At 45.3% G+C, this 25,751-nt stretch overlaps 1 protein-coding gene across 1 annotated transcript; it reads right to left on the bottom strand.

The window, feature by feature from the left end:
* Positions 1–4,697: 4,697 nt before the first annotated feature.
* On the bottom strand, positions 4,698–25,627 carry LOC114793069 (ubiquitin-associated and SH3 domain-containing protein B-like). The gene is made up of 14 exons (XM_028984705.1): positions 25,174–25,627; positions 10,956–11,009; positions 9,921–10,107; positions 9,609–9,807; positions 8,408–8,577; positions 7,922–8,130; positions 7,636–7,786; positions 7,373–7,493; positions 7,169–7,291; positions 6,715–6,807; positions 6,282–6,426; positions 6,093–6,199; positions 5,268–5,377; positions 4,698–5,023 (listed from the first exon to the last, which is right to left on the bottom strand). Exons 1-14 carry the CDS (start codon positions 25,299–25,301, stop codon positions 4,886–4,888), a joined length of 1,935 nt encoding a protein of 644 aa, XP_028840538.1. The 5' UTR covers positions 25,302–25,627; the 3' UTR covers positions 4,698–4,885.
* Between the last annotated feature and the right edge of the window lie 124 nt (positions 25,628–25,751).

Here is a 25,751-nt window from a genome sequence, read left to right as displayed (position 1 = left end):
TGCCTGCAGACAATTCAATGTGTCACGTACGCAGTGTGTGTTGAGGTTTCTGTTTTCCTCCAGAGGAGGAATTCTAGCCTGCGTATAACCTCTTTCTCTCCGAAAGCCACGCTAATAAGCTGTGACAGGCTCACTGCGACATTGTGCTACTTTCGTCGGCCGTCAACTTACTGAGACGCGGGCACTTCAAAGCCTGCCGGTGGAATTAAACCAATGCCGACACGCCGGACGTCTGTGCCATCCGCGCTAAATCCGCCATCTTAATATTCCGAGTGCTGTCTGCAGTGCCAGCGGTGTAAAACCGGAGCCACATGCTTACAGGATATTTAGAAAATGTAACCTGCCAGTAACCTGCTCCACTGTAAGCGTGGAAGGGGGTGTCCCAGGACACTAACTAGCTATTAATCGACTGAGAATTATAATACATTTTGCGGGTTTGGACTGATAACATCTAGTCCACTCTAATAAATCCTACACAGCGTGGCCAGATACTGCTGATGGTTTTCCAGTTCAAAAGCAAAGCCACCCAAAGCATAATACATCCTTTATTTGGAACAGCTACGTAGCTCACTGTAAAATATGAATGCAAATCAAACGAATGCAAACGCTCCACTTACATAAAATGCACAGCAGCAGTCAACCCACACAAAGTACAGAGCTCAACAATTGGCTAGAAACAACGTTAGCTACCAATTTTCATCTGGAAGCATCTTAATGACAACATTGCTGTTTTCAGGATGGTCTCTACAGTCTAGTGTCCCTATGTGTTCCCTCAGCTACAGTCTTAAATCTCACCTTTTAAACTCACATTTGTAAAAATGTCTTTCTTCGGATTATAGTATGTGTTTGCAGAAATAGCGGCCCAGGCAAACTCCTTTATCCAACAAAGCAGTATTGAAAACAGTCCAATCTGGCGACACCGGCAATTCTTTGCGTATAAAGAGGTTATTACCTGGTTTATTTTGATTAATCAAAAGGATAACTTTGTTTTATCTAGTGTTAACTAAGCATTCTATGCTGAAACCACACCCACAGTAACAAGCAAATAGCTTTAAAATTCAAGTGTTGTAAACAAAAATTCATTTTTTGATCCCAATCACAAAATAAATTGTGGATTTAAGACTTTTCAAAAAGTAATACAACATATTATTTGTATATCGGCTCCTTTAAATAATTCAGAGTGTATATGATAGAATAATGGGCGTAGAATGCGCCAGAAGGCAAACATTTTGGGACTTTTAGAGGCAAAATATTTTTTCCTAATCGGATATTTGACGCTAGTTGACTTTATCCTGCCAGATCCCGACTGAACTGAAAACTGATTTGGCGCTTCTGTTCTACTAATGTCCTTCTTAGTAAACCATCATGATAAAATATTGTAATTAGTCATGGAAACATACCTAAATCCTGCTGCTTTTTCGCCCCGCGTTTTTTTGTGCCTCTCTGCTCTGCGCCAATAAGTACAGACTTGTACAGACTCGCAAACCCCGGCAAACGATACTGAAACAAGTATTAATGAACGCATTTGGGTTTTTGTTTCGTATGATTTCTACTGGTTATCGCGTGCCAACACATAAAAAAAAATGAAAATGTAATAAAGTGCGTGACATTTCAGACGCCGTTGAGCGCCCCCTGCTGGCATGGCGGCTGCTTGTGCTCCGGGCGCCCGGCGTTCTGTCCTGTCTTGTACGTGGACTCTGCTTTTCCGGGCATCTCTTTATTGCACAACGTGCATTTGTTGCTTAAGACATCAGAACACCCTTTCAAATGCGCAGAAAACGCAGCAAAGCAGTGGGTGTCTGGAAGGGGCGAAATATACACTGGAAGAAAAGTGCAAACGGGAACATTCCATGCAACTCATCGGAGGGTTAAGTCGGTAAAATAACTTGGCCAAACAGCGTTCTCGGCACTGCCAATTAATCTCGGATCATTAAACGTGGACGAGTCGTGTCCGGAGAGCAGAAGTGGCCACGCGTGGGTTTCACAAAGAAAAAGAGCCCCATCTTGTGGCGCGGGCCGGGGCTGCACAATTCTCGTTTGGCCTAAATGTTGCCTATTTTTCCCTTTTCGCACGTTGATGTTTGTTTATTTTTTAATGATTTATGTTAATATAGCAGCAGTTGTTTTTAGGGAGTGCTGTGATTTATAAGATGTCATTTAACTTGCTTGCGGCCCTTATTTACTTGCTGCATAATTTAAAACTAACTGCAACAACGAATCCTCTTAAGACTGAGTCCCCAAAGAATCTCAAGCAGAGTTTTGTATTATATATACAATTTGTCAGGAGAAAGCACGAAAATGAAACAACACACTTCTGTATACGCAGATAAAACATTTATTTGCAAACATAATTTATATTCGTAAGCAGTAAGTCGTTAAAATAAACATACTATTTATTGATGCAACCTTTTGCAACAAAAATACACATTCTTCTGGAACTATTTGTTTTAATAAACAATAATATAAATACAGAGAGCATTATCATTATTTTATTTCTGTTACATGTACAGTTTTCAAGTTGGCTTTAAAACGAACAGTTTCCCCTTCTGCATGCAGAGCACATGTGGAAATTGCAGTCAGTGCGTTAACTGATCGAAAGCAGAGGTCATTTAATTTCCAATGAAAATCATAATTTAAAAAAATAAACCGTGTACTATCATAACAGGACAGGAAATTCAACAATGGAGGGCAGGATAAAAACAAAGTTATAAAGCCTTTTGAATTTATCTCACTGGATGATGTTAGTTCACTCAGAAATAATATGCTTCATAATTATACCAGATTTCAAAACAGCACTGTTAAGACACAAAAGTTTTCAGTACAAGAATGGTGAAGTCCGCATTTTTTACCATGGACCTCCCTTCACCTCGCAGAGACAGGAATCTTGAGACAAGTCCAATGCTACAGGCTGGTGACAAAATCCGAATGAATTGAGTGGAGCGGCATGGTCCAGGGTCTCCAGAGGCCGGCAGCTCCGGCCTCTAAAGGGAAGGGTCACTGCACGGCCTGGAATGTTGTTTTCCCGTACACAGGAATCACATCATGTCACCTTCAGGTCACCCAACTCAACATGCCTTAAACAACATTTCCACAACCACCATCACAACGACTAATGAGGGAAGAGCTTTAGTAGGAAGAAGTTTGGAGAGTTTGAGCTGAAGAGCACAACTGTCACAACTTCCTCCTTTCTTTTGTCACCAGTCTGTGCTCCTGTTGGATAATATTGGCTTTGGCTTCACGTTTTGCAGATAACGGGGGAAGTGGGGCTTAGTGGAAGAACCCTGGGTCTCTCAACGCTCTGATACGGAGGCACGGAGCAAACTCGGCCACCGAATTTCCTTATGCGGACACAGCTGCACATTTAGCACAGGGAGCGGTCAGTTAGAGCAGACAGCACATTATCGTGCCGGACGTTACTTAGACCTTCCATCCAGAGACACCGGTTCTCCACCACACGCATCATTAGGCTGTTAATGATTGGCTGGAATAAAAGGAACAGGACAGGGGCCGCTGGGCCGAGGCCAGTCTGGAAGAACCAGGCAAGCACCAAACATTTTGGCAGCTTTACAAAAAGAACAAAGAAAAAAACAAACAACGAAAGGACCAACTGGTCCGGTTTTCTGGAAGAATTATTAAAATCACAGCTCTTGCTCAGGAAGCATTCCGAAGCCCAGAGCATAGGAAGCGTATTTCAGTTTCGCAAAAAAATATCTCCAGGTCTGGGGGAGCAAGACGTTTAAAGCATGAAATACAATCATGGGAGGAACTAATAGAAAAATAATTTTAAATGTGCAACCACCTCAGGCCTTCTCAAACATAAAATATTAACATGAAGGACCGAGCTGGACGGAGACATGGCTACACTGACAGCATGCAGGGGGAATAAATGTGGAAAATATAGCAGAGTTTGATATGTTATAAGTGCTGATGTCAGAAATTAACTGTATTATAGATTGCTGCTACACACTTGGTCTGCTTCGGTGTTAAAGCACCAGTCTCAGTGGTGACAGACGAGGAAATGCCATTGGCGGGAGGGGGGTGGCCTTTTACTAAACAGGGGGCATTTTATAACGTTGCTGAAACATTGCTAATATGCTAATATTGTAGTCTGAAAAGTACTCAATGTATGTCTCACCCTTCAAGATGGAATTATAAATTATTTTTGTTATAACGGTTTTGTTGGTCATCATGCAGAAATAACCGTAAAGTTAAGACGTCACATGGTGCGAAGGCGAAGCCCCCCCAGCTCCACGACGCCCTTTGTTCGGTCTGATTGTCTGGGCTCCGCCCCCTCAAGTTGTGCTTTGTTCTGGAAGGTTTTGTGCAGGTGAGATGAAAAGATGTGGTGCTCCAGGTGGGCGGGGCCTGTAGGTTTCTCATGGTCCTCACAGTGAGTTGAAGTGCAGCTCTCTAGTCCCCCCTGCTGGACATCTTGTGTGCTGGGGTGTCCTCCCCAACTTCCTCTGTCACTCTAACATGTCATCCGGCCAACCACAAGGTCTCTTTCTCTCTGTGTAACAGTAAACCTGAGGTCGTCCCCATTCCAGCACCTCCATATTTGTTTGGTTGGGAGCTGAGGGTGCAGGCAAAGTATGTTTGGGCTCAGGAGTCCTCAGTGCCCCTCACCCAAAAAAAAAAAAAATCTACCCATTCTTCACCTATGGCTATTGACCGGTAAACATTGGGGGACACGCGACACATGTAGGAATACATTTATCAACTTTCATCAGCCAAAATACAGAATATATATTATAGACAAGAAGAATGGGCGTGGTGCACTGCAGCTGCCCATGGACAGCGATGGAAGAGTGGGCGTTGCCTTTTTTTTTTTTTTTTTTTTGCTTCTGGCTCCGACCTGCATTGAACCCCCCCGGCTCCTGGCTTCTCAGTCCTGCAGAAGGGTCTCCCGCCAGTTGAAGCTGTGATTGGGCCCATGGGTGAGAGGCAGAATGGGCGGGTCCACCAGCTGCCACACCCCTGTTTCAGCCATCTCCTCGCAGGCACAAAAACCCAGGTATGGAATCTGAGAAAGAAAAGAACAAATGATCAGAAAACTTGACTAAATCCCATTGCTTATGTAATGACTTCCACAACACACAAGGACACAGAGCAATATAGAAAAAAAAATGTCTAAACACAAATTGGACATAGAAGACAAATAATGCACATAGTCTTCCACACAATGATAGTTTAACTCGTAATAAATATATATACAGTCGAACCTGACAGAAGACGGAAAAGACGGAAAAAGCAGCAAAAGAACCGACCTTTCGGACCACTTGTACAAAGTCCTTGGAATTCTGTGGGCTGAGACCTTGCATCTGCCGGGTGCAGGCCTCCAGGGAAGAAGCGTGGGCCACTATCAGCACTGTGTTTCCTGTCGGGATACAGAGCGCATTGTAGGCAGTGGAAAGAGGGACACAGGCGGGGGTTACAGCGGGGGGGGCGGGGCTACAGCCAGACCTCGGCGCAGGGGTCACACCTGCCCAGATGAAACGCTGGAGGGGGGTCCCCGCCCCACTTCGCAGAAGAATAAAGCCTATTCTCCCCGTTTCTTGGCAGGTCGTGGAACAACACATGTGCACCATATGCCTTCATGCAGAAGGACCCTGCAAGTCCCCCTTTAGGGCTGGTTTCTGTTAAGAGGCCAGATTATTTGACTTGCACACACATCTGAGCTTGTGTATTCAGGAAGCGCCTCAGACTTGCTGATCTGGGTCTGGTTTGGTCGTTTGGTGCAAAATTAAAATCAGAGAATTCCAACTCTTGCTAATCTGGAGCGCGGACAAGACCATAGTAACGAGGTCCTGTTCTAAATTACGTGCATGTTTTGTCTGCGTACACACATCTGAGTGACAAATTAAAGGAAAACTTGAATAAATAAGTGAGTTAAGAAGGCGCGGCCGGTCTTGCTGTAGCTCTTAGGAGAAAAGATCCCTCCCTTTGCTCATCATTACATACTGACTTTGAGTGATGAATCACAAGACAAAAGGAAACTGTTGGTTGTGAAACTGACAAAAAACATATAAATATTGACCTTGACATCCCCAGATATCAGTGTGTGTGTGTGTGTGTGTGTTGGGTTGACTCACCCAGGTTTTTACACTCGTTGAGAATTTCCCGGGTCACCTGGAAACTGCGGCTGATGTAAGTTTCGTAAGTCTCGGACACGGTCAGCTTACTGATGGGTACATGAGGTCTGGAAGGCAGAGGCGGACTTTCACACATACAGCCAATGTTCATGCGAGTGGCTGTGTCTGTCTGGGTCCAGATCCTCTCACCTGTAGGTTGTGTCCACGCTCAGGTTAGCAGCGGCCAGGTCTGTCACAGGGATCCAGGTGGGCAAGGAGTTCCCAGAGACCCACTTCGTCCACTCAAACAGGCCTGGCTCCACCCGGATCTTCATTTTCCCATCCTGCTGCAAGCCTGTAAAGACACTCAAGCTAATGATCACCTCATAAAGTGGCTTATGATGATGACAGAGTAGCCATGAAGTTAAAGAGAGAAGTAAAAATCATACAGCCATGCCCTCTAAAGTACAGATCATATGGCCACGCCACCCCCCCAACCTCTCTTTAGAGAGATTCAAGATTTTTTTATGTGACAAATACAAAGCTTGAATCTCTTGAATTTCTAAAGTGAGATCTGTACATGAATTTTCGAGGGCATGGCTGTATGATCTATTTACAAACTGTAGGGGGCGTGGCCCTGTACCTCTCAGGATGTTGTGGGCCGTCTGCACACAGCGCAGGGACGGGGAGCAGTACACAAAGTCGACCACTGTGTGACTCTCCAGCAGAGCTTCACCTACACACATTCAAGTAAACCACAAAGATGCCCAGGTTAGTTTTCAGAATGTTATATATTGATTTATATCGGTGATATAGAACTTTTTTACATGGTACAAAATGAGAAATCCACAATAGCTCGGTCAGAAGCTACTGAGGCCTAAACTGGGAAGCCTAATCCATTATGTTGTTAGTGGCTGACACTGGAAGGCAAAGTAAACTTCCTGAATGCCAAATCGCTCCCAAACCATGCGTAAAATTTGTTATCTATGGTCCGCATGCGGACCAGGACTCTGGGCACTTTGTGCGCACTCAGCCGTACTCCGGGCTGCCGTTATCTAAATGATCCATGTCTGGTGGGGCCGCAATGCAGCGCTGACCTATCAGGCGGGCCTGGGTGGAGCCAAACACAGTGATTGGGCAGTCTTTATCATAGTCCCTGAATCCTCCACTCCTGGATGGAAGACTAGGGGGCATGTTGAGATTGGTCCGCACATACCGACCTGGTACAAACACAAACAAGATTAAGTTATTGTCATGGAAAGAAAAAAAAAAAAGTGAACTAAAAAATGTCAGGCTCAAACCTTTGGCATCAAAGCACTGAGAGATCCAGTGTTTCCCAAACACCACATCCATTCTCTCTCCATGGCGACAGACAAACAGGGTCCTCTTGGGTCCTCTTGACTGGCTATTAGCACGAAGCATCTGAAACAACATCACAGCAACCTCAGAAGTAATCATGGGTAATAAAACCTGGTCATATGTCAGATATATATGACTATGCGTGCCATAAGCATATGATGTCTGTTTATTCTGATATCGTCGAGTGAACATAGCGAGGGTTCACCTGCATAGGTTGACAGATAACACTGAGGGTGGGTGGGTCTATTGGACTCGACTCATCAGGAAGACGACCATCCTGCTGTCCGTCCAGAAACATCCCACCCATAGCACCCCCCGGGCCGGTCGGGGAAGCACAGTTGAGGAAGGAGTGGGACCTGTGGGCCAGCAGGAGCATCGCAGAGAAACACATTTCCTATCACTCGAAAAAAAGCAACTAACTAGCCAGAAATAAACTGAAAGAAAAAATGATTGAAATGGGCCGTATCGTCTTGACGAATTTCTCTACTCACCCATGGAAGACCCAGGTGTCACACTCGTCCGCTCGGCTGACGTAGTTTTCAGGCAGTAGGCCGGACAGCCCCGTGCCCATGGAGGTCCCGTACACCCAGCCCTCGCTGGCGCTGCCCTGCTCCATGGGTGACATAAAGATGAAGTCCCCCGTGACCAGCTCCAGCTCGTCCTCGTTCTGTGGTGTGTACGGGTACATCACCCGGAGTGTCTTCCATTGTGAGGGGAAACAGGACGACATTTTACATTTACAGCATTTATCAGACGCCCTTCTCCAGAGTGACTTACAATCATTAGTTAAAGGGACAGTCGCCCTGGAGACACTCGGTGTCACAATGGTAGTTTGAACCTGTGACTGTGGTCTTGTGGTTCATAGGCTACCACCATCTAACCTGCCCTGTGGCTTTCTGCTCACATGACAGTACAAAAGGGCTGTCAAGTGCACTCTTTAGAGCTGCACCACTAGACCAACATTTGAAGCACCATACCTCATGATTGGCGAATCGGATGTCGCGAGAGTACAGCACTGCCAGCCAGTCACAGCCCTGCGACACGTCAACGGCCTTGGCCAGCTTCTCCAACGAGGCGAGGTGATTGGCCTGAAAGTGGTACGCCAGGGTCACATGGAGCTGCTTCTTATGGGACTCCACATGCACCTCTTAACAGAGTAAAACAGGCAAAAAAACAGACATTAAACACGTGAAGGTTTTCAGTTTGGGGAAAAGTGTTCATTTTGCAGCAAGTGCTGCATCGTTCATTGTTATAAAGGTGGTTGCTGTTTGATAGCATAGCTTATATGATCATTTTGACCCCTGTTGCTACCAACATGCTACACTTGACCCTTTTGCATGCTGCAGTGTGACTCAACTTCATTACTTCCTGCAAAGCCCGTCTCCCACCACCCATCCTCACCACCTTCTATAGAGGGACTATTGAGAGCATTCTGACCAGCTGCATCACTGTCTGGTTTGGGAACTGCACCGCATCGGACCACAAGTCCCTTGTGACAGCTGAGAAGATCATCAGAGTCTCTCTTCCCTCCATAAAGGACATTTACCACACACGCTGCATCAGCAAAGCCACCAGCCTCGTGAAGGGTTCTACACACCCCTCACGTGCACTCTTCACCCTCCTGCCATCCGGAAAAAGGTACCAAAGCACTCGGGCCTTCACTGCCAGACTCTGCAACAGACTCTTCCCACTGGCCATCAGACCACCTGAACACTCAGGGACTTTCCACTCTGAACTGACACACACACACACATACACACTACCTTGTATGTACAGAACACATTTCTATTACATTTCTATTACAGCAGTATTTGTACCTTTTTTTTTTTTTTTACTTGGCAGCTTCATTATTTGTCTGGTTTATCGGTGTCACACACGTGCACTTTCTGTTAGCACCAGGTTCCAGAGAAACGTTGTTCCGTTTCACTATGAACTGTCTAACATGTATGTAGCTGAAATGACAATAAAGTTCAACTTGAACTTGTTAGTGAATGACGTTGGTCTTAATAAAGGTGGCAGGTTTTAAAATGACACTGACACACCCGACTGAATGCTTTTAAACATGTAAAAGTCTTCCGGTTCGTTTCTTAATTCTGCATCTGCAGCTAGACATGTAGTCTGAGGATTAGGATGCCAGATCAGATGTCGGCCCCAGCCACCCTCCAGCCTGACGTGCACCTGCTTTAGCGACGGCCTCGCTGGCGAAGTCCGACGCGAAGTTCTTCAGCACCTCCGCCACCTGCTCCTCCACGAAGAGCCCGATGAAGTTGGAGCAGGTGTAGAGCTCCAGGGGGATGGGGTTGGGGAAACGGCCTCTCCACTGCGCCACAGTGTTCTGCAGAGCTTCGCCCAGGGCATCCACCTTTGAATCTGGGCACTGCAGGACAAAAAAAAAAAAAAACATAGATGACACATTGATATTTGGAAAAAACACAACTCAAAAGCGCCAGTTAGAATATAACTGGAACCGCAGAGAGCTTTCATTCTCACCATGAAGAACTGGCAGAGTGTTATGTGAGGGAAAATGTTGTGGGCTTTGTTCTTGCCGCAGAGAACACGGCTCTGCTGCCAGAAGTGGGTGAGCTGGTGGAGGAGCGGCCCGCTGGGCCGCAGGTACAGAACGTACTCCCGTGGCAGCGAATCGTCCAGGAACGGGTCGTCCACATGTGAGAAGAGCCTGCCGAAGGGGAGGAGAACAGCATGTGCAGAAACGTAGATGAAATTCAGTGCTGGTGGGTGGAATGTCTAAATGTTTGGCTTGAGATCGAGGCCTTTTACATGCAACACACATTCATAAAAATTGCTATGATTTCATCTACAAACAGGTTAAATAGTTAAAAAAAAAAACGTTAAATAGTTAAAATTGGCAACTCTGACTTGTCTGTAGGTGTGAGTGAGTGAGTGAATGTGAGTGCCAGAATGGGCTCCAGCAGCCATGACCCTGAGTAGGACTAAGCAGTTATGAAAAGTGACTGAGTGGAACTGATAATTTGTTAAACCCAAAATTAGATGCAAAGTCTCATACAAGGAAGCACCACCAGATGGCGATCAAGTGATCAAGATTAGCATACAAATCCAATAGATTTTGTATTGCCCCCTGGTGGCCTACAAAAATTATCATTACAGATCAGAAGACCTATCGAATGAATTGGAAATGTATTAAAATAATGTTTCCATCAGTAATCCACATATTGTGGCATCTCTTCACATAGTTCTGGATATTCCGATTTCTGTTCTGACTTTTCTCTCATAAGTCAGCTGTTGCACATTATCATTGGTGAGACGTGCATGATGGGTATAGGAGGCACTGACCAATCAGCACACAGATGGAATTCAGTCGTTCACCATTACATCTTTATGAACGTGATGCTTTTAGCTCTAGTGCCCAGCAGAGGGCATCAGTGGCACATTAAAAGAGGGAGGGGCGTTAGGCCTCACTCTATGGAACTGGACTCGGATTAAATCATTCACTTCAGTTGATATGTGAAGGTGGACGTGTTTGTGCTTTAGTACGTGTGAACTCACCAATCACAGGCAGCCTGAACATTTCTGCCCCCAGTGGAAATCAGGGCTTTCAGTCTGCAGGACAAAAGGAGGGAGGGAATGACAGGGGGGGGGAGAGAAAGAGGAGAGATGAGCTCCATGGCTGCACCAGTCATGAAAATCAATAGTCTCTTTTCCGGGGGATGTTTATTACAATATGAGCACTCAGGAGTGAGTCGAGACAAGCGCGCATTGAGTCATGAGAAAGGACACACACACACACACACACACACACACACACACACACAGCGTGAGGATTTTATTAGGAATGACTCAGGAATAAGTTATGACAGGCTCATACACAAACCTTCAGCATTAAATAAAATTAGCATTTTCTTTTTTTTAGGTGGGAAATGTTTTTTTCTTTTTGGATTATTATTATTTTTGGTTTGTCTTCCCCGTAAAAAAAAAAAAAAAAAAAAACAGAATGGCTACATAAATAAATCTGCCATAAGTAAATCTGCCCTTCATTAAAATGTTAATTTTCAAAAATTCCTAAACTGGCATCAAAAGAAGATAGAAACGGTCACATGTTGCAACACCACATACTATAAATGCACAATTTCTCCAATTTTACACTGCAGTTGAGGAGCTCAAGAGCTCAGTGCCTTTAATACAAGTATTTAGTATTATCACGTTGTCTACATGTTTTTTGTTAAATGTTATGAACTTGCACTGCCTGTGTCCCCTGTTTGCACTTTATGTAGCCTGGTTTGTCTGTGTTGCACACGTGCACTTTATGTCAGTGTGTAACTTTATTTAACTGTTTAAATGTTGCATGTAGCACCAGGTTCTGGATAAACGTTGTTTCGTTTCACTCCTTACTGTCTAACACGTATATAGATTAAATGGCAATAAAGCTCAACTTCAACTCATTTTGCACATACTATAATTAGATAAAGGTGAAAGGAAAAGAGGGGATTAAAACATATCTGCGGTTTGAACTACATGACTCTTTTTTCCGTAAAATTCCGAAATCCGCGACCGAACGAATAGTGAATAGTCGCATAATCCACACCATCCCTACCCGCCCTGCTGAAAGTTAAGAGGAACCACAGTGACAAACATGCAGACCTAATGGCAGCATTGCCATGTTCACCCCATAGGAAACGCTCAAGTCTGTGGAATCAGTGACTAAAGCGTGAGTGAGTTTCTACCGACTGCGCTCGTCAAGCGTGCCGTGTCCGAGTTTAGGTATGATTCTGGTCTCTTAGGAAAGCTTTTATGTCACGTACCTCATGCCATGGGGGCAGAAATAAAACAGCATGATGAGAAGAGGTCATGGAGCCTGGTAGAGAGGAAGTGACACTGTTTAACAGGGTCATTAAAAACCTGGAAAAGTCATGGAATTTGAAAATAGATTTTTCCGGGCCTTGAACAGTTTTGGGATAAGAAATATCCCAAAATGAGAAACACTGTCATTTATGTTCAGCTTTTCAAGGTTGTCAAGGTTTGAGTCATTAACAAGTAAATGGAAAAGTCATGGAAATAATTTTCTAAAAACGTGTAATAACCCTGTATTTACTACATGTTACCAGGTACTACCTTGGGGGGGCAAAACTAAGATTTGTTTTTAAACAACTGATCTAGAGATTATTTTAAGGATGAATTGATCTAACGATTAGTTTTTCCCCAAAACGGTTTGATTCTCGATTATTTCCACTTTCCACTGACCAGTATAGCAGTTTATACATTTTAATTTACCTATAGGAATGAAAAGAATTTTTTCACATTCCAATACAAAGTCCCAAAGACATGCGATTTCACTGATCAACAGGTCTGATCGAATTAGGGGGCAGGCGGTTTAACCACAGGTGGCCAGAGTCATGAAAAATCAATTTTGCCCATATTTTTTGCAAATATTTTAGGTAGTTGACAATATAAAGTACAGGCGTTTGGACACACCTTCTCATTCAATGTGTTTTTTTTATCTTCATGACCATTTACGTTGGTAGATTCTCACTGAAGGCATCAAAACTATGAATGAACACATGTGGAGTTATGTACTTAACAAAAAAAGGTGAACTAACTTAAAACATGTTATATATTCTATCTTGTTCAAAATAGCCACCCTTTGTGTTTTGTGTTCATTCATAGTTTTGATGCTTTCAGTGAGAATCTACCAATGTAAATGGTCATGAAAATAAAGAAAACACATTGAATGAGAAGGTGTCCAAACTTTTGGCCTGTGCCTTTATACCCATATATTACACAGAGAACCAAGAGTCGCCTGTAACACCTTAAACATTCGTCACACCCACTCACGAAACGGAAATACTGCTCCGTGCTAAGGTGCCCCCTTATAGCCTACTCCATCTTCCAGTTTAAAGTACACATAAAGAAATAACTTCTTTCCACATTCAAGCATGCCCATATCTTTGACGAACAATCGTGTTTCTTGCACTGTTCAAATCATTCAATAACGTTGACACGAAGGCTACGCTCCCCAGTGGAGACAAGGTGTATAATGTTGGATTCCAATTTATAGACATTTCCCCCAAACACACACAACCAGCCAACACCTCTGACTCCTGAACCTTAAACGAATTCCAACATTTTCATTCATCAGAGCAGGAGAAACTCGGGATATCGGAGCTGTATTGTTTTTCCCCTGCGATTGCCTGTGCATTAGGAAATGGAACTGACACCATGAATCCACCGACATAGATTCTCCTCCTTCTGGGAAGAAAAGGAGCCGATTGCATTACCTCGGAATCTAATTAATGTCTTTTTATAAACGTTTGACAAAGGGCCTGTAGGGACGAACTGCCCTGGTGCATGGTTTAAAGACTCCTTTACCCAGAATGCCAGAATGGACAGGCCTGAGGTCTGTGAACTGAAGAAAATGGGGCCCGGGGTGCGTGGGCTTCAGACGTGTTCTTCACACAGCACGGTGTGTGACCACACACACGCTTATCTGGCAGCATCTGTGCGTGTGTAGGTTGAGAGGTTACTCCATTTCCCCACAGCAAATTTCCATCTCTTGTCTCGCAGCGGCGGATGATGAGGACGAGCAGTCATCCGAGCGTCATCTTCTAAACATGAAGTTAAAAGCCTCAGGAGACGCACACACACACACACACATTCTGGGCTATCCTCACACCCCTCCATGTCAAATGTACTGCATGCCGGTAACCCCCACTGGTCTATATTTATCCACATGCCACACCCAGCCATCCCCAGGCTGGAACGCCCCCATTGCCCCAGAGCATGCTGGGATAGGAAGACCCCAACACATACAGCACCATATGGACATATGCATACATGGTGAAAACTCGCACACACACACACACACACACATTGCAACCCATTTGGCCCAGTTTCACAAGTGATCACTGAGCAGATAAACCACAGACATAATCAATACAGCGCTTGGTTTGTCACTGATAATCTTGTCTTATTTCCTCAACATGACCAGTAAGCATATAAAAGATACGATCACATATAAAAATGTGAGGCGAGAAGTTCATCAGGACGATTTCAGCCAATGCACATGACCGCTCACCAGTAATACAGGCACACTAAAGGTGTTGCTCACCACAAAAAATAATCAACTCAAACCCTTTTAATCCAGAGCATCACGTGTTTGTGCCCCAGAGGAAGCGGTTCGGCTTTGTTCTTCTTTGTCTGGTTCACATAGTTGATTAATTATATGAAGTGACCTTTAATAATCCAATAAGTAGGCTTTTTTTAAGCCTTGTTCCGATACAGAATGTGGGGAGGAAGCCTGTTTTTTTTTTGTTTTTTTTAAATCACACTTACAGCATCTCCAAAGTAAGAAACTCACACACACACACACACACACACACACACACACACACACACACACACACTCACACACTCACACAGATCCCCACCCAGTGTCTGCAGAGTGATTGTGTTTCAGCCTGGACTCTGAGCAGGAACTGAATGATTTATTTATAAACTGCATTTCCTGTCCTTGGAGCGAGTGAAGCCGGACCAGGGCTTGCACACATGTGCATTTGTTTATGTGTGTGTGTGTTGCAAAGATGCTCACTACATGTGTTCACATTCCTGGAAGGAAAAGAAAAGGAGTCAACTTTTTGGGGCGGAACCAACGTTTCTTAAAGTTTTTATTCTGTGCAAATTCTATGTGCCGTATCCATTGGCAGTAAGGAAGAGACACACACACACACACACACACACACACAGCTTCCCCCAATCCCATCCTTCCAAACCCTAAGGGAAAATACACACTTCCTGTTTATACAGCAGCCAGCCACTGTGCCCGTCCACAGCAGGAGACCCCCGGTGGAACCCGGGACCCCCGCACACCACCCCCACGACAACAGCCCCTGTACCGCACTGTTCCGCGTCGACTTGATCATTACACAGAACCAGCAGGCTGTATTAATAAAGTACAGCGTCGCTTTTGTGCTTCGGCCACGCCCCCTTCTCTCTCCCCGTTCTTCCTCCCTTTCGCCCACAGACACAGAAAGGAAGGGCCTGTAACAATGGAGGGAGCGCTGGCTCCGATTGTTCGCTCTAGCCCCCCTCTTCCTGCGGCAGGCTCATTAGCGCGCCACGCTAATTGCACGGCCGTGACAAAGCAGGTCCTTCTCTCGTCACGCCACACTGCCGGCTGGTGCTGGCATCGCTCCCCGACTCTCCTACACTCGCCGCTCTGTGTCCCGCTAAGCACAGAGGCGGCTCATAGGACGCTGGGGGTCGCGGGGGGTCACGGGGGGGGTCCGTCGGGAACAGGGTGACACCAGCTAGCCACATTAGAACCACATGACTTGCAATTATGGACGACAAGTCATTACAAGGCGCACGCAGCCTATGGCACCGGTCCCTTACGTCACATGGACTCCTACAAGCTGAAGGCAGGAGCTGCTGGTCACCACAGCGGCGTTAGAAGTGGTTTCTGAGGAGCTCCGGACGGAGATGTGAAACCCCCTTTTTGCAAGGACATGTGTTTAATATTGCGGTACTGAGAGTCAACACGGCCCAGATGAGGTCAGGAAGAGAAAAAAAAAAAGCACACTGAGTGTGTGTGTGTGTGTGTGTGTGTGTGTGTGTGTGTGTGTGTGGTGACTCACTCAGACTCTAGGTACTAAATAATCACGAATGAGAAAACAAAATGTGAATCTCAACACAAAGTCATTCAGGCCGTCAGCGCAGCAGAAAGGGTGAGTCACCAGCTTCCTGGGCGTGGTCTGAAACCAGAGTTCGATTAGAACCGGTAGAACCGCACATAGAACCCGACACAAGAGATTTATCACAATCGGCACTCATGGTGGAAAACAGCACTTGGCCCAACTACAATTTGACTCATGTTCTCCTTCTGAACTGGTGATTTACGAGTCGGACTGTAACATGTGATGAACAGGAATTATTTACTGTATATCGTTTCTCATATACGTTATATACATGTTCTCATGTTCTCCTTCTGAACTGGTGATTTACGAGTCGGACTGTAACATGTTGAACAGGAATTATTTACTGTATATCTTTTCTCGTATACGTTATATACATGTTCTCATGTTCTCCTTCTGAACTGGTGATTTACGAGTCGGACCTGTAACATGTGATGAGCAGGAATTATTTACTGTATATCGTTTCTCATATACGTTATATACATGTTCTCATGTTCTCCTTCTGAACTGGTGATTTACGAGTCGGACTGTAACATGTTGAACAGGAATTATTTACTGTATATCTTTTCTCGTATACGTTATATACATGTTCTCATGTTCTCCTTCTGAACTGGTGGTTTACGAGTCGGACTGTAACATGTGATGAACAGGAATTATTTACTGTACATCGTTTCTCGTATACGTTATATACATGTTCTCATGTTCTCCTTCTGAACTGGTGATTTACAAGTCGGACCTGTAACATGTGATGAGCAGGAATCATTTACTGTATATCGTTTCTCGGATACGTTATATACATGTTCTCATGTTCTCCTTCTGAACTGGTGATTTACGAGTCGGACTGTAACATGTTGAACAGGAATTATTTACTGTATATCTTTTCTCGTATACGTTATATACATGTTCTCATGTTCTCCTTCTGAACTGGTGATTTACGAGTCGGACTGTAACATGTTGAACAGGAATTATTTACTGTATATCTTTTCTCGTATACGTTATATACATGTTCTCATGTTCTCCTTCTGAACTGGTGATTTACAAGTCGGACCTGTAACATGTGATGAGCAGGAATTATTTACTGTATATCTTTTCTCATATACGTTATATACATGTTCTCATGTTCTCCTTCTGAACTGGTGATTTACAAGTCGGACCTGTAACATGTGATGAGCAGGAATTATTTACATAATTTCATAAATTATGAAATTACAGAAATTCATGTATGTATATGGCAGTATGACTTACGAGGTCGAATCCCTGTCTGGGAGGCCTGAACTCCTGAACACGCTCATGTCAGTTATTAGTTGATGTTATAAACAGTGGGTAAGGAAAATATTCAGACCCTCTTAAATTTTCCACTCTATGTTATATTGCAGCCATTTGCTAAAATCATTTTTTTCCTCATTAATGTTCAATTTCAAAAAACTTTATTTATCCCCGAGGGGCAATTTAGAAGGCGCAGTGGAGGTATAAACGTATAAAACACGTTACAATAGACACAACATATGTTCCTTGTATTGCACTATGAACAACAATAAATAACTGTACCTAACAGGAGCTGTAAGGTGCATCATTTATAAAGTGTGTGAGGTGATAATGATTGTTTTGGGTAGATGTCCAGAGTTCAATAGTAGGATAGCTTTAGGAACAAAGGTGACCTTCCTCTGTGTCCTGCAGCCGGGTCATCGGAACCGGTGTGTGGAGGGGAGCCACTCAAAGGCAGAGTTCAGAGGGTGTGAGGGGTCTCTAATGATCTTGAGTGGCAGCCTGCTTGTCTGCAGGTCACAGATGCATACTGGTGAAATGGAACCAGCAGATGATGGAGAAGATGTACACACATCACCCCATATTGACAGAAATAAACAGAAGTTTTGATATTTTTTAATATAAAAAATTCAACCTCCTTGAACCTCCTTCAGATGGTTCTACACCTTCATTTGAGTCCAGCTGTGTTTGATTATACTGATTAGATTAGGAAAGCCACACCCCTGTCTAAAAGACCTTACAGCTCACCACGTATGACAGAGCAAATGAGAATCATGAGGTCAAAGGAACTCGCTGAAGAGCTCAGAGACAGAATTGTGGCAAGGCACAGATCTGGCCAAGGTTACAAAAACACTTCTGCTTCACTTTCCCAAGTGCACAGTGGCCTCCATAATCCTCAAACAGAAGACGTTTCGAACAACCAGGACCCTAGAGCTGGCCTTCCGGCCTAACAGCTATTGGGAGAGAGGAGCCTTGGTGAGAGAGGTAAAGAAGAACCCAAAGATCACTGTGGCTGGGCTACAGACATGCAGTCAGGAGATGGGAGAAAGTTGTAGAAAGTCAAGCATCACTGCAGCCCTCCACCAGTCGGGGCTTTTTGGCAGAGTGGCCGAACGGAAGCCTCTCCTCAGTGCAAAACACATGAAAGCCCACAAGGAGTTTGCTAAAAAACACCTGAAGGACTCCAAGACTCTTAGCAGTAGCGGTGTGGAGAAGACCAGGTACTGCTCATCACCTGTCCATTACAGCCCCATCAGTGAAGCATGGTGGTGGCAGCATCATGCTCTGGGGGTGTTTTGCAGCAGCAGAGACTTGATGGCTGGTTGCAATTGAGGGAAAGATGTGTGCCGGCAAGTACAGGGACATCCTGAACTAAAACCTTCTCCAGAGTGCTCAGGAACTCAGACTGGACCGAAGGTTTACCTTCCAACAAGACAATGATCTCTGGAGAGACCTAAAAATGGCTGTCCATCAACATCCAGGTGTGAAAAACTTGCATCGTTCCCAAAAGGACTCGTGGCTGTATTAGATCAAGAGGCCACATCTACTAAATACTGAGCAAAGGGTCTGAATACGATATTTCAGTTTTCTTTGTTAATAAACCTGCAAAAATGTCAACAATTCTGTGGTTTTCTGTCTATATGGGGTGCTGTGTGTACATTAATGAGGAAATAAAATGAACTTTAATTATTTAATGGTTGCAATATAACAAAAAGTGAAAAATATATACATGTGACCACTGTACATGTTCTTTTGCTGGGTACATTTATTGCAGATGAATAGCCTATAAATGTTCTAAAACCCCTTTAAACAAACTGTCAGTTATGAAAAATGTACGACTGTTGTCCCTATTAACACTTTTTTCCAATACAAATTATATTGCAAGCTCAACAAATGCATATACCGTCTCAGCACATCCACAATTCTTGTGGATTAACATATGAATGTTAATGATGGACACACACAATCATATCATTGGTATATACACAAATGTAAATACACGTGAAAAAGGTTCTGAGCATTTGCAGCACTGGAAGGTTCTACTAATGTAGCTGAGCTGAGGTGGTTGTTCTGTTTGACTTATATGGGGAAACATCTTTGTTAAATGTTAATACTTTTTTAAAAGCTGGATAAAAAGTATTGGATAAATACTTTAATCACTCCGTTATTATTTGAAACACAACTGTCTGTGATATTTCTATATTTGTTGGAGAGTTCAAAGACCAGATCTCTGTTCCCTCTGTGAGTGATCTCATGTTCGGATTTTATTTGCTTTTCAGGCTCTTTGAAGCTGCTGCATTATTACACCTTCCACCAAAGGGGTACATTTTGTAACCAAATACATAAAAATAAACCGGGATCTCTCCCGGGTTCTAAAAAATTGATTCAGAAATGCAATATGAAGTATGAAAACTGATCTGAAATGAGGATGAGGAGGAAGAGAGAGCGAGACGCAGCGAGTTGCACATGAACCGACACACTCACTCTCTCTCTCTCTCTCTCTCTCTATCATCCCGCCCCCACATCGCTCTGCCTTGGCTCACACGGGTTCCTTTATGTCCCAGCAGCCTCAGCGCTCTTCTAAAGGTCACAAACCACTTCCTGAACGGGCCACTTCCTCTCGGCGGACAAACTTCTTGATGCGTTTGCACAACAAAAACACACACACACACACTCTAAATTCCATGCACAAAAAAGACATTACTGAAGGAGAGGGCAACTTTGGTGTCATATGCTGCCAAAAAAAAAAAAAACAAACAAACAGGGAGACGGCAATCTGAGGTGTGTGAACGTTCTCGCAGAACTACGTGGAACACAAGATGTAAAAGGGAGGTGTAAGAGGTGCAAAGATGTCGCGGTGTTAACAGAACCGTGAGACGATAGTTAACAGCTCTATTCTCAGTATAGCCCATCAGAATCAAGCTCGATAATAGACCAGCAGATAAACAGCCCAGTCACCGTTATCACGCCAAATTTAAATGATTTTGTAAATTATAAGTCTGTGTGTCATTTCAGAAAGCCACATTTTGAGTTTCCTCATTTATGAGGCCGATGTGCAGCCCTGCAGTAAAGAATGAAAATTTCTAAATATCAGTGCACGCACAAACGAGCTCAGCATTTGATCGTAAAACTCTGAGGCTGGATGGTCCAATTGCATCCTGTCAACATCTTGACCTTCGTGACGGAGGCACCACTCCGACGTTCCACCGCGTCTCCCTCGCTCAAGCACCATCATGCAGCGGCCACACCACCAGACCCATAAGGGAAGGCGCCGTGTCATCATTATCAGGCCACAAAGGCGTGGCAGCGCATCGCCGGCGCCCCCTGAAGATCCAGTTCGGTCGGGAGGTGTAATTAAACAGCCACCTCGTTACCCACCGACCCTCTCTGAAGTCCATCTCCAGCGTGAGGTAGACATGCCAGACCACATAGAGAAGCCCTGAGGCGCAACCGCACACTCAGGGGGTGGTGGGGGTTATGGACAGATGGCTCATCTACACACACACACACAAACACACCAAACTGTTTTGATGTCTCTGTAAGGAAGCATGATAATAACTGTTATAGTGCATGTGTTAAAAAAAACGTGTAATAACCTATGAGCAAACTTTTTTTGTGCGTGTGTGAAATTAAATGGTCACCCTGTCGCCTCGATGGGAACGTTCTGCACCTCCTTCCTATCTTTTACTTACTGGAGTTCTAAACGCTGTAAAGGTACGTCAGGATTAGCACAATCTGATTTTGTGACACGGGCCTGTTATACTAATTTACACTTCTAATTTTTACTTCTTCACAAAAAAAACACACACACACACACACATTAATATATATATATGTATGCATGTGTGAAGTCATTGTCATTGCAAAGCACACGTTGACACGTCGAAATGTGTCCTCTGCATTTAACCCATCACCCTTGGTGAGCAATGGGCAGCCATGACAGGCGCCCGGGGAGCAGTGTGTGGGGACGGTGCTTTGCTCAGTGGCACCTTGGCGGTTCGGGATTCGATTACAGGTCCACTTCCAGTACCTGCCAGGCCACCACTGCCTCTGTGTGTGTGTGTGTGTGTGTGTGTGTGTGAGAAACATGCGGAACACACGGCACGAGTGTCACGCAGACTTCTGCAGGGGACTCAGCCGGGGTGTGAAGGGGACGCCCCTCAGCAGCAACACCTGTCCCGATTCAGGAAGGAGGCCGAGCCGAGATTCGGAAAACCAGCCTCCCCCTCACTCTCTCTTTCTTTCTTTCTTTCTCTTTCTGTCTGCTCATTGAATGGAAAACTTATGCAACTCCTCGCCCGAGGTTGCATCATCGGGGTGAGACGGCGCAGAGCCCCTTGGGCGTCACAGACAGCTCGGAGCGCTCAGTGTTTCCATGGCGAGAAACCACCCCGGCCCATATGCTGACCTGCCTGACGCCCACGCCACCAGAGGAAACCTCGAGTGAAAGCACTTTCCACCGTGCCCTCAGTCAGACGGGAGAACTCCTGAAACCCGGGCCCGCCTCCTCGAACCCGAGATGAGAATCATTCATCAGAAAAACCTCGAACGCGACTCATACAGCAAAAACAACTGTACTCTTCCAAACCAGCCCGTATCGAAATCCGCCTGGCGTGACCATCGAATAACCTTTGCTTCCTGTTTTTGCTGACAACACGATTAGCCGTTTAGCTGCAAACTGCGTGCTACAAATCCAAAGTTTTTGGCCAGTTAATGGGTGGTAGTAGCCTAGCGGGTAACACACTCGCCTGTGAACCAGAAGACCCAGGTTCAAATCCCACTTACTACCATTGTGTCCCTGAGCCAGACACTTAACCCTAAGTTGCTCGAGGGGGGGACTGTCCCTATAACTACTGATTGTAAGTCAATCAGGGTGTCTGATAAATGGTGTAAATGTAATGTAATGCCGCTGTACTTTACTGATACAGATCGATGTCTGATAAGCATCGCTTCTCTCTGATGCTAGAAAAAAAAAATAGGATATTCTGTTGCAGAGTCCATGTTCCAGAAGATGTATTTGCATTTGATGTATTTATCCATCAAGATCAACTTCCTTCGGCACTGCCAAGTTCCCGTGTGAGCTTCCGACTTCTGCACAGCGGTCACAAAAAAAAATTTGTGGAAGTTGTGCATGTTCAGACAGGCAAGCATGAAGCAACGCGAGGGGCTGACGACGAGAAACTTCCATGGAGGAGTGGAGGAGCTAAAGGTCCCCTGACAGTGGTCCCCTAATACTCTATCTGAAGTCTCTTTCTGAGATTCAGCCATGGTGCAGAATTTCAATTTCACCAGGACGCACCGTTTTGGTGTCTGGTAGTGTTAGAAGCAAATCCTACGTGCTACCATTGTGTCCCTGAGCAAGACACTTAACCCTGAGTGTCTCCAGGGGGGGGGGGGCTGTCCCTGTAACTACTGATTGTAAGTCGCTCTGGATAAGGGCGTCTGATAAATGCTGTAAATGTAAATGTAAAATGTAAATGTTTGGAAGCCATGACGGTCGGTGAAGATAATGGTTTAGGGGAGGGGTAGGAAATTCTATGAGCGGAAAAAGCATGAGAAATTATGTCCCCTTATGACATAATAAGGGGACAGATTCCACATCCGACCGTCTGAGCTGCCTCTCTCTGAACGGCGAATCAGAATGACCAAAGCGCTCTTTACACCTATCACCATTTCTAGCCACTGCAGGACCATAGACAGGCAAGAGGAACTATTTAATTAATGTTAAATCATTTCACAGAGTCACATTTTCATGATAGGGGACCTTTTTGGGGAAGTCAAGAGTGGTTATATGGCCTTATAACGGTGCGCTCAGAGGTTATAACAGTAATGGCAGCTAACACAATATGAATTATACTGTCAAAACAAAAGGCCCTTTGTGCTTTTGTTGCATCAACTGATCATATCTGCGTCCCCCCAACCAAGCGAGGCGCTGGGCCGAAACCTGCCACTCATGCGCTGAATCATTTAATTCATTCATTATTATAGATTGGGCCTGCTGTTACTTAATCATCGTCATTATGAAGACATGAGAAAATATCTGAGCCAAAACCTTTTCCGCCCACTGAAAATGACCTGTCAAATCCATGCAAAAACAGGCCTAACCGGTCTTTAAATAATCTTCTGGGGTTTTTTTGTCAGATTTTAATCATCTGACACCATAAGAGATGTGGCCTGATCAATTAAAAAAAAAACTGGTCTCGAGCGACATGAACCTTTCATTCTGGAGACTAAATGAAGAGCAGGAAACCTGTGATGCAGAATTACGCTTATTTCCGCAGTCGGAGATCAAGCATCTGAAGCACAAAGCGCCGATGATGTGACACACGTGTTGACTAAATTCTTCTTTTTCCCACGAGTCCTGAAACAGCTCGGAGAACGAAGACCTCCTATTCCGACCCGACGGGAGAGCCGGTGGCGGCTGGTGCAGAGGGAAGGTCGGGTGCAGAAGTAGTTCAAGCTTCAATTAGCCAGAAAAACAGAAAATCGATCTAAAGCAAACACTAAAGCCAAACCCTTACTTCTCATCACTTCCCCATATTATTTGCTTATCTGAGACTTTTTTTAAGAAACGTTTCGAAATTAACTGTTGTGACTGACCACGGCTTGCGAAAAAAACCTTTTTAAGTCATCTGATCAACCATGCCAAAAAAAAAAAAAAAATCACTCCCGTACTAATTATTTGAATAATTTATCAACTTTTGTGTGTTTAAGTAATCTTGGTTTTTATAAATGTGTAATAACAGCATATTGCTCCCGCCTGAATATGCAGAACCAATGTGCGGTGCGGCCCAGGACTAGGCCAAACTACCAGCCCGATTTCCATAAAACACGGTGGACCGACGGAACTCAGACCAGCGGCTCCACGAACGTCCTTTCACTTTCCGATGCGGCCCATCGCTTTACAAGCTGTAACATTCAGATTTATGTGCAGTACGCCCCTTCCTAAACATTATTCTCTGTCTCATTGACAAAGACGTAGTGCTTCTGATCACGAATCTGAATATCGTAGCCATGATATGTTTCCACTAGGCTCAACTTAAAGCAGTATTCATCGCCATCGCAGTGGCTACACCTTTTTTTGGAGATGATTTCGGGGTAAAAATTAACACACACAACCAAACGTGCGGATTTAGAAATCTCTAAAGAATAATCTCTGGTCATGGACGCACCGAACTCACACAGACAGGCCATCCGAGAGGCCTTTTAAAAGCAGATTAGTGTTCAGGGACGCGGTAAAATGGCATTTCACTACAAGGGACTTGGCCAAATCTCTCCGACCCCCACCGAAGGAGTGCCTCGGCGCGGCACCTTCCCTCCCGTCGGCGGGATTATAATCTGCTAACATTTGGATGATAGCACGGAGATGTAGAGGATTTTGCAGATTATGGCAAGCGGGGTATTAAAATGACCTGAAGTAAATAAAACGACATGGCTCCTGTCTGCTTTAGATCTTAAACCACGAAGCACAGAAGCCAAGGAGCTCTAGACTTCGGCAGTCACCACGGAAAGGTTCCTGCTCGTTACATCTACGTTACATTTGTGGCATTTATCCAGAGTGACAGGGACAGTCGGGGTTCAGTGTCTGGCTAAATGGTCGGGCAGGTGTGGTCAGGACTGGGCCAGCATCAGCACCTAATAACATGGCCGGCCGGGAAAGCCACCACCGTCTTCGGGTGACCTCTTGGTACGACCCCCCCCCGTGTCAGAAGCTCGCAACTTTACGGCTTTCGTCCCACCGGAAGTCGAATTTGCGCGGCCGCTGTGAATGCGGCCCGGGTGGAAAGCGGGTGGAAGGGGGTCGTCATACTCACGCCCTGGTTTTGGGGAAGCCCATGGTCAGCAGCACGTCCAGGCTGGACCCGTGTTTGACAGTCCCCGGCCGGGTCTGGCGCTGCCTCCGCGGGGTGACTTTGGCGTACAGGTCCTCTTTAGCCGCCATAGCTCACCATTCCCTGCGGTCCTCTGCGGCGCGGGGGGGCATGGAAGGGCGGCCGCGGCCGAGATGCGTTTAGACGTCGGGGAGGATGGAGAGACACAGAACGCGTAACGCTTTCCTGACGGCGCGACCGACCGACCGACCGCCTTCCCCCCCTCCCCGTTACAGGCGCCCCGTGGTCGGAAGTCACTTTCGCTCCATGGCGGCCGAGATTCTGCGGAGAACGCGTCGCCGCCCGTGGCCCCCGGTCGCCGTCGGCCAGAAGTGTTGCAAGCGCCACATCTGTTGACTGCAGAATTTATGAAGCCCCGGCCGAGAGACACTTCCTCCTCGGGATGACTTATTTATGAATGGGGCCTGAGTGGCAGCGCGTTGGGCCAATCGGAGGGCCGCCCGCAGGCGGCCACGCCCATTGCCTTAAAGGCGCCGTTTTCAATTCTGCGCTGGGGGCGG

Source organism: Denticeps clupeoides, chromosome 6 (genome assembly GCF_900700375.1).
Source record: "Denticeps clupeoides chromosome 6, fDenClu1.1, whole genome shotgun sequence".
Lineage (NCBI taxonomy): Eukaryota > Metazoa > Chordata > Actinopteri > Clupeiformes > Denticipitidae > Denticeps > Denticeps clupeoides.
This window is presented reverse-complemented; position numbering and strand designations above follow the sequence as displayed.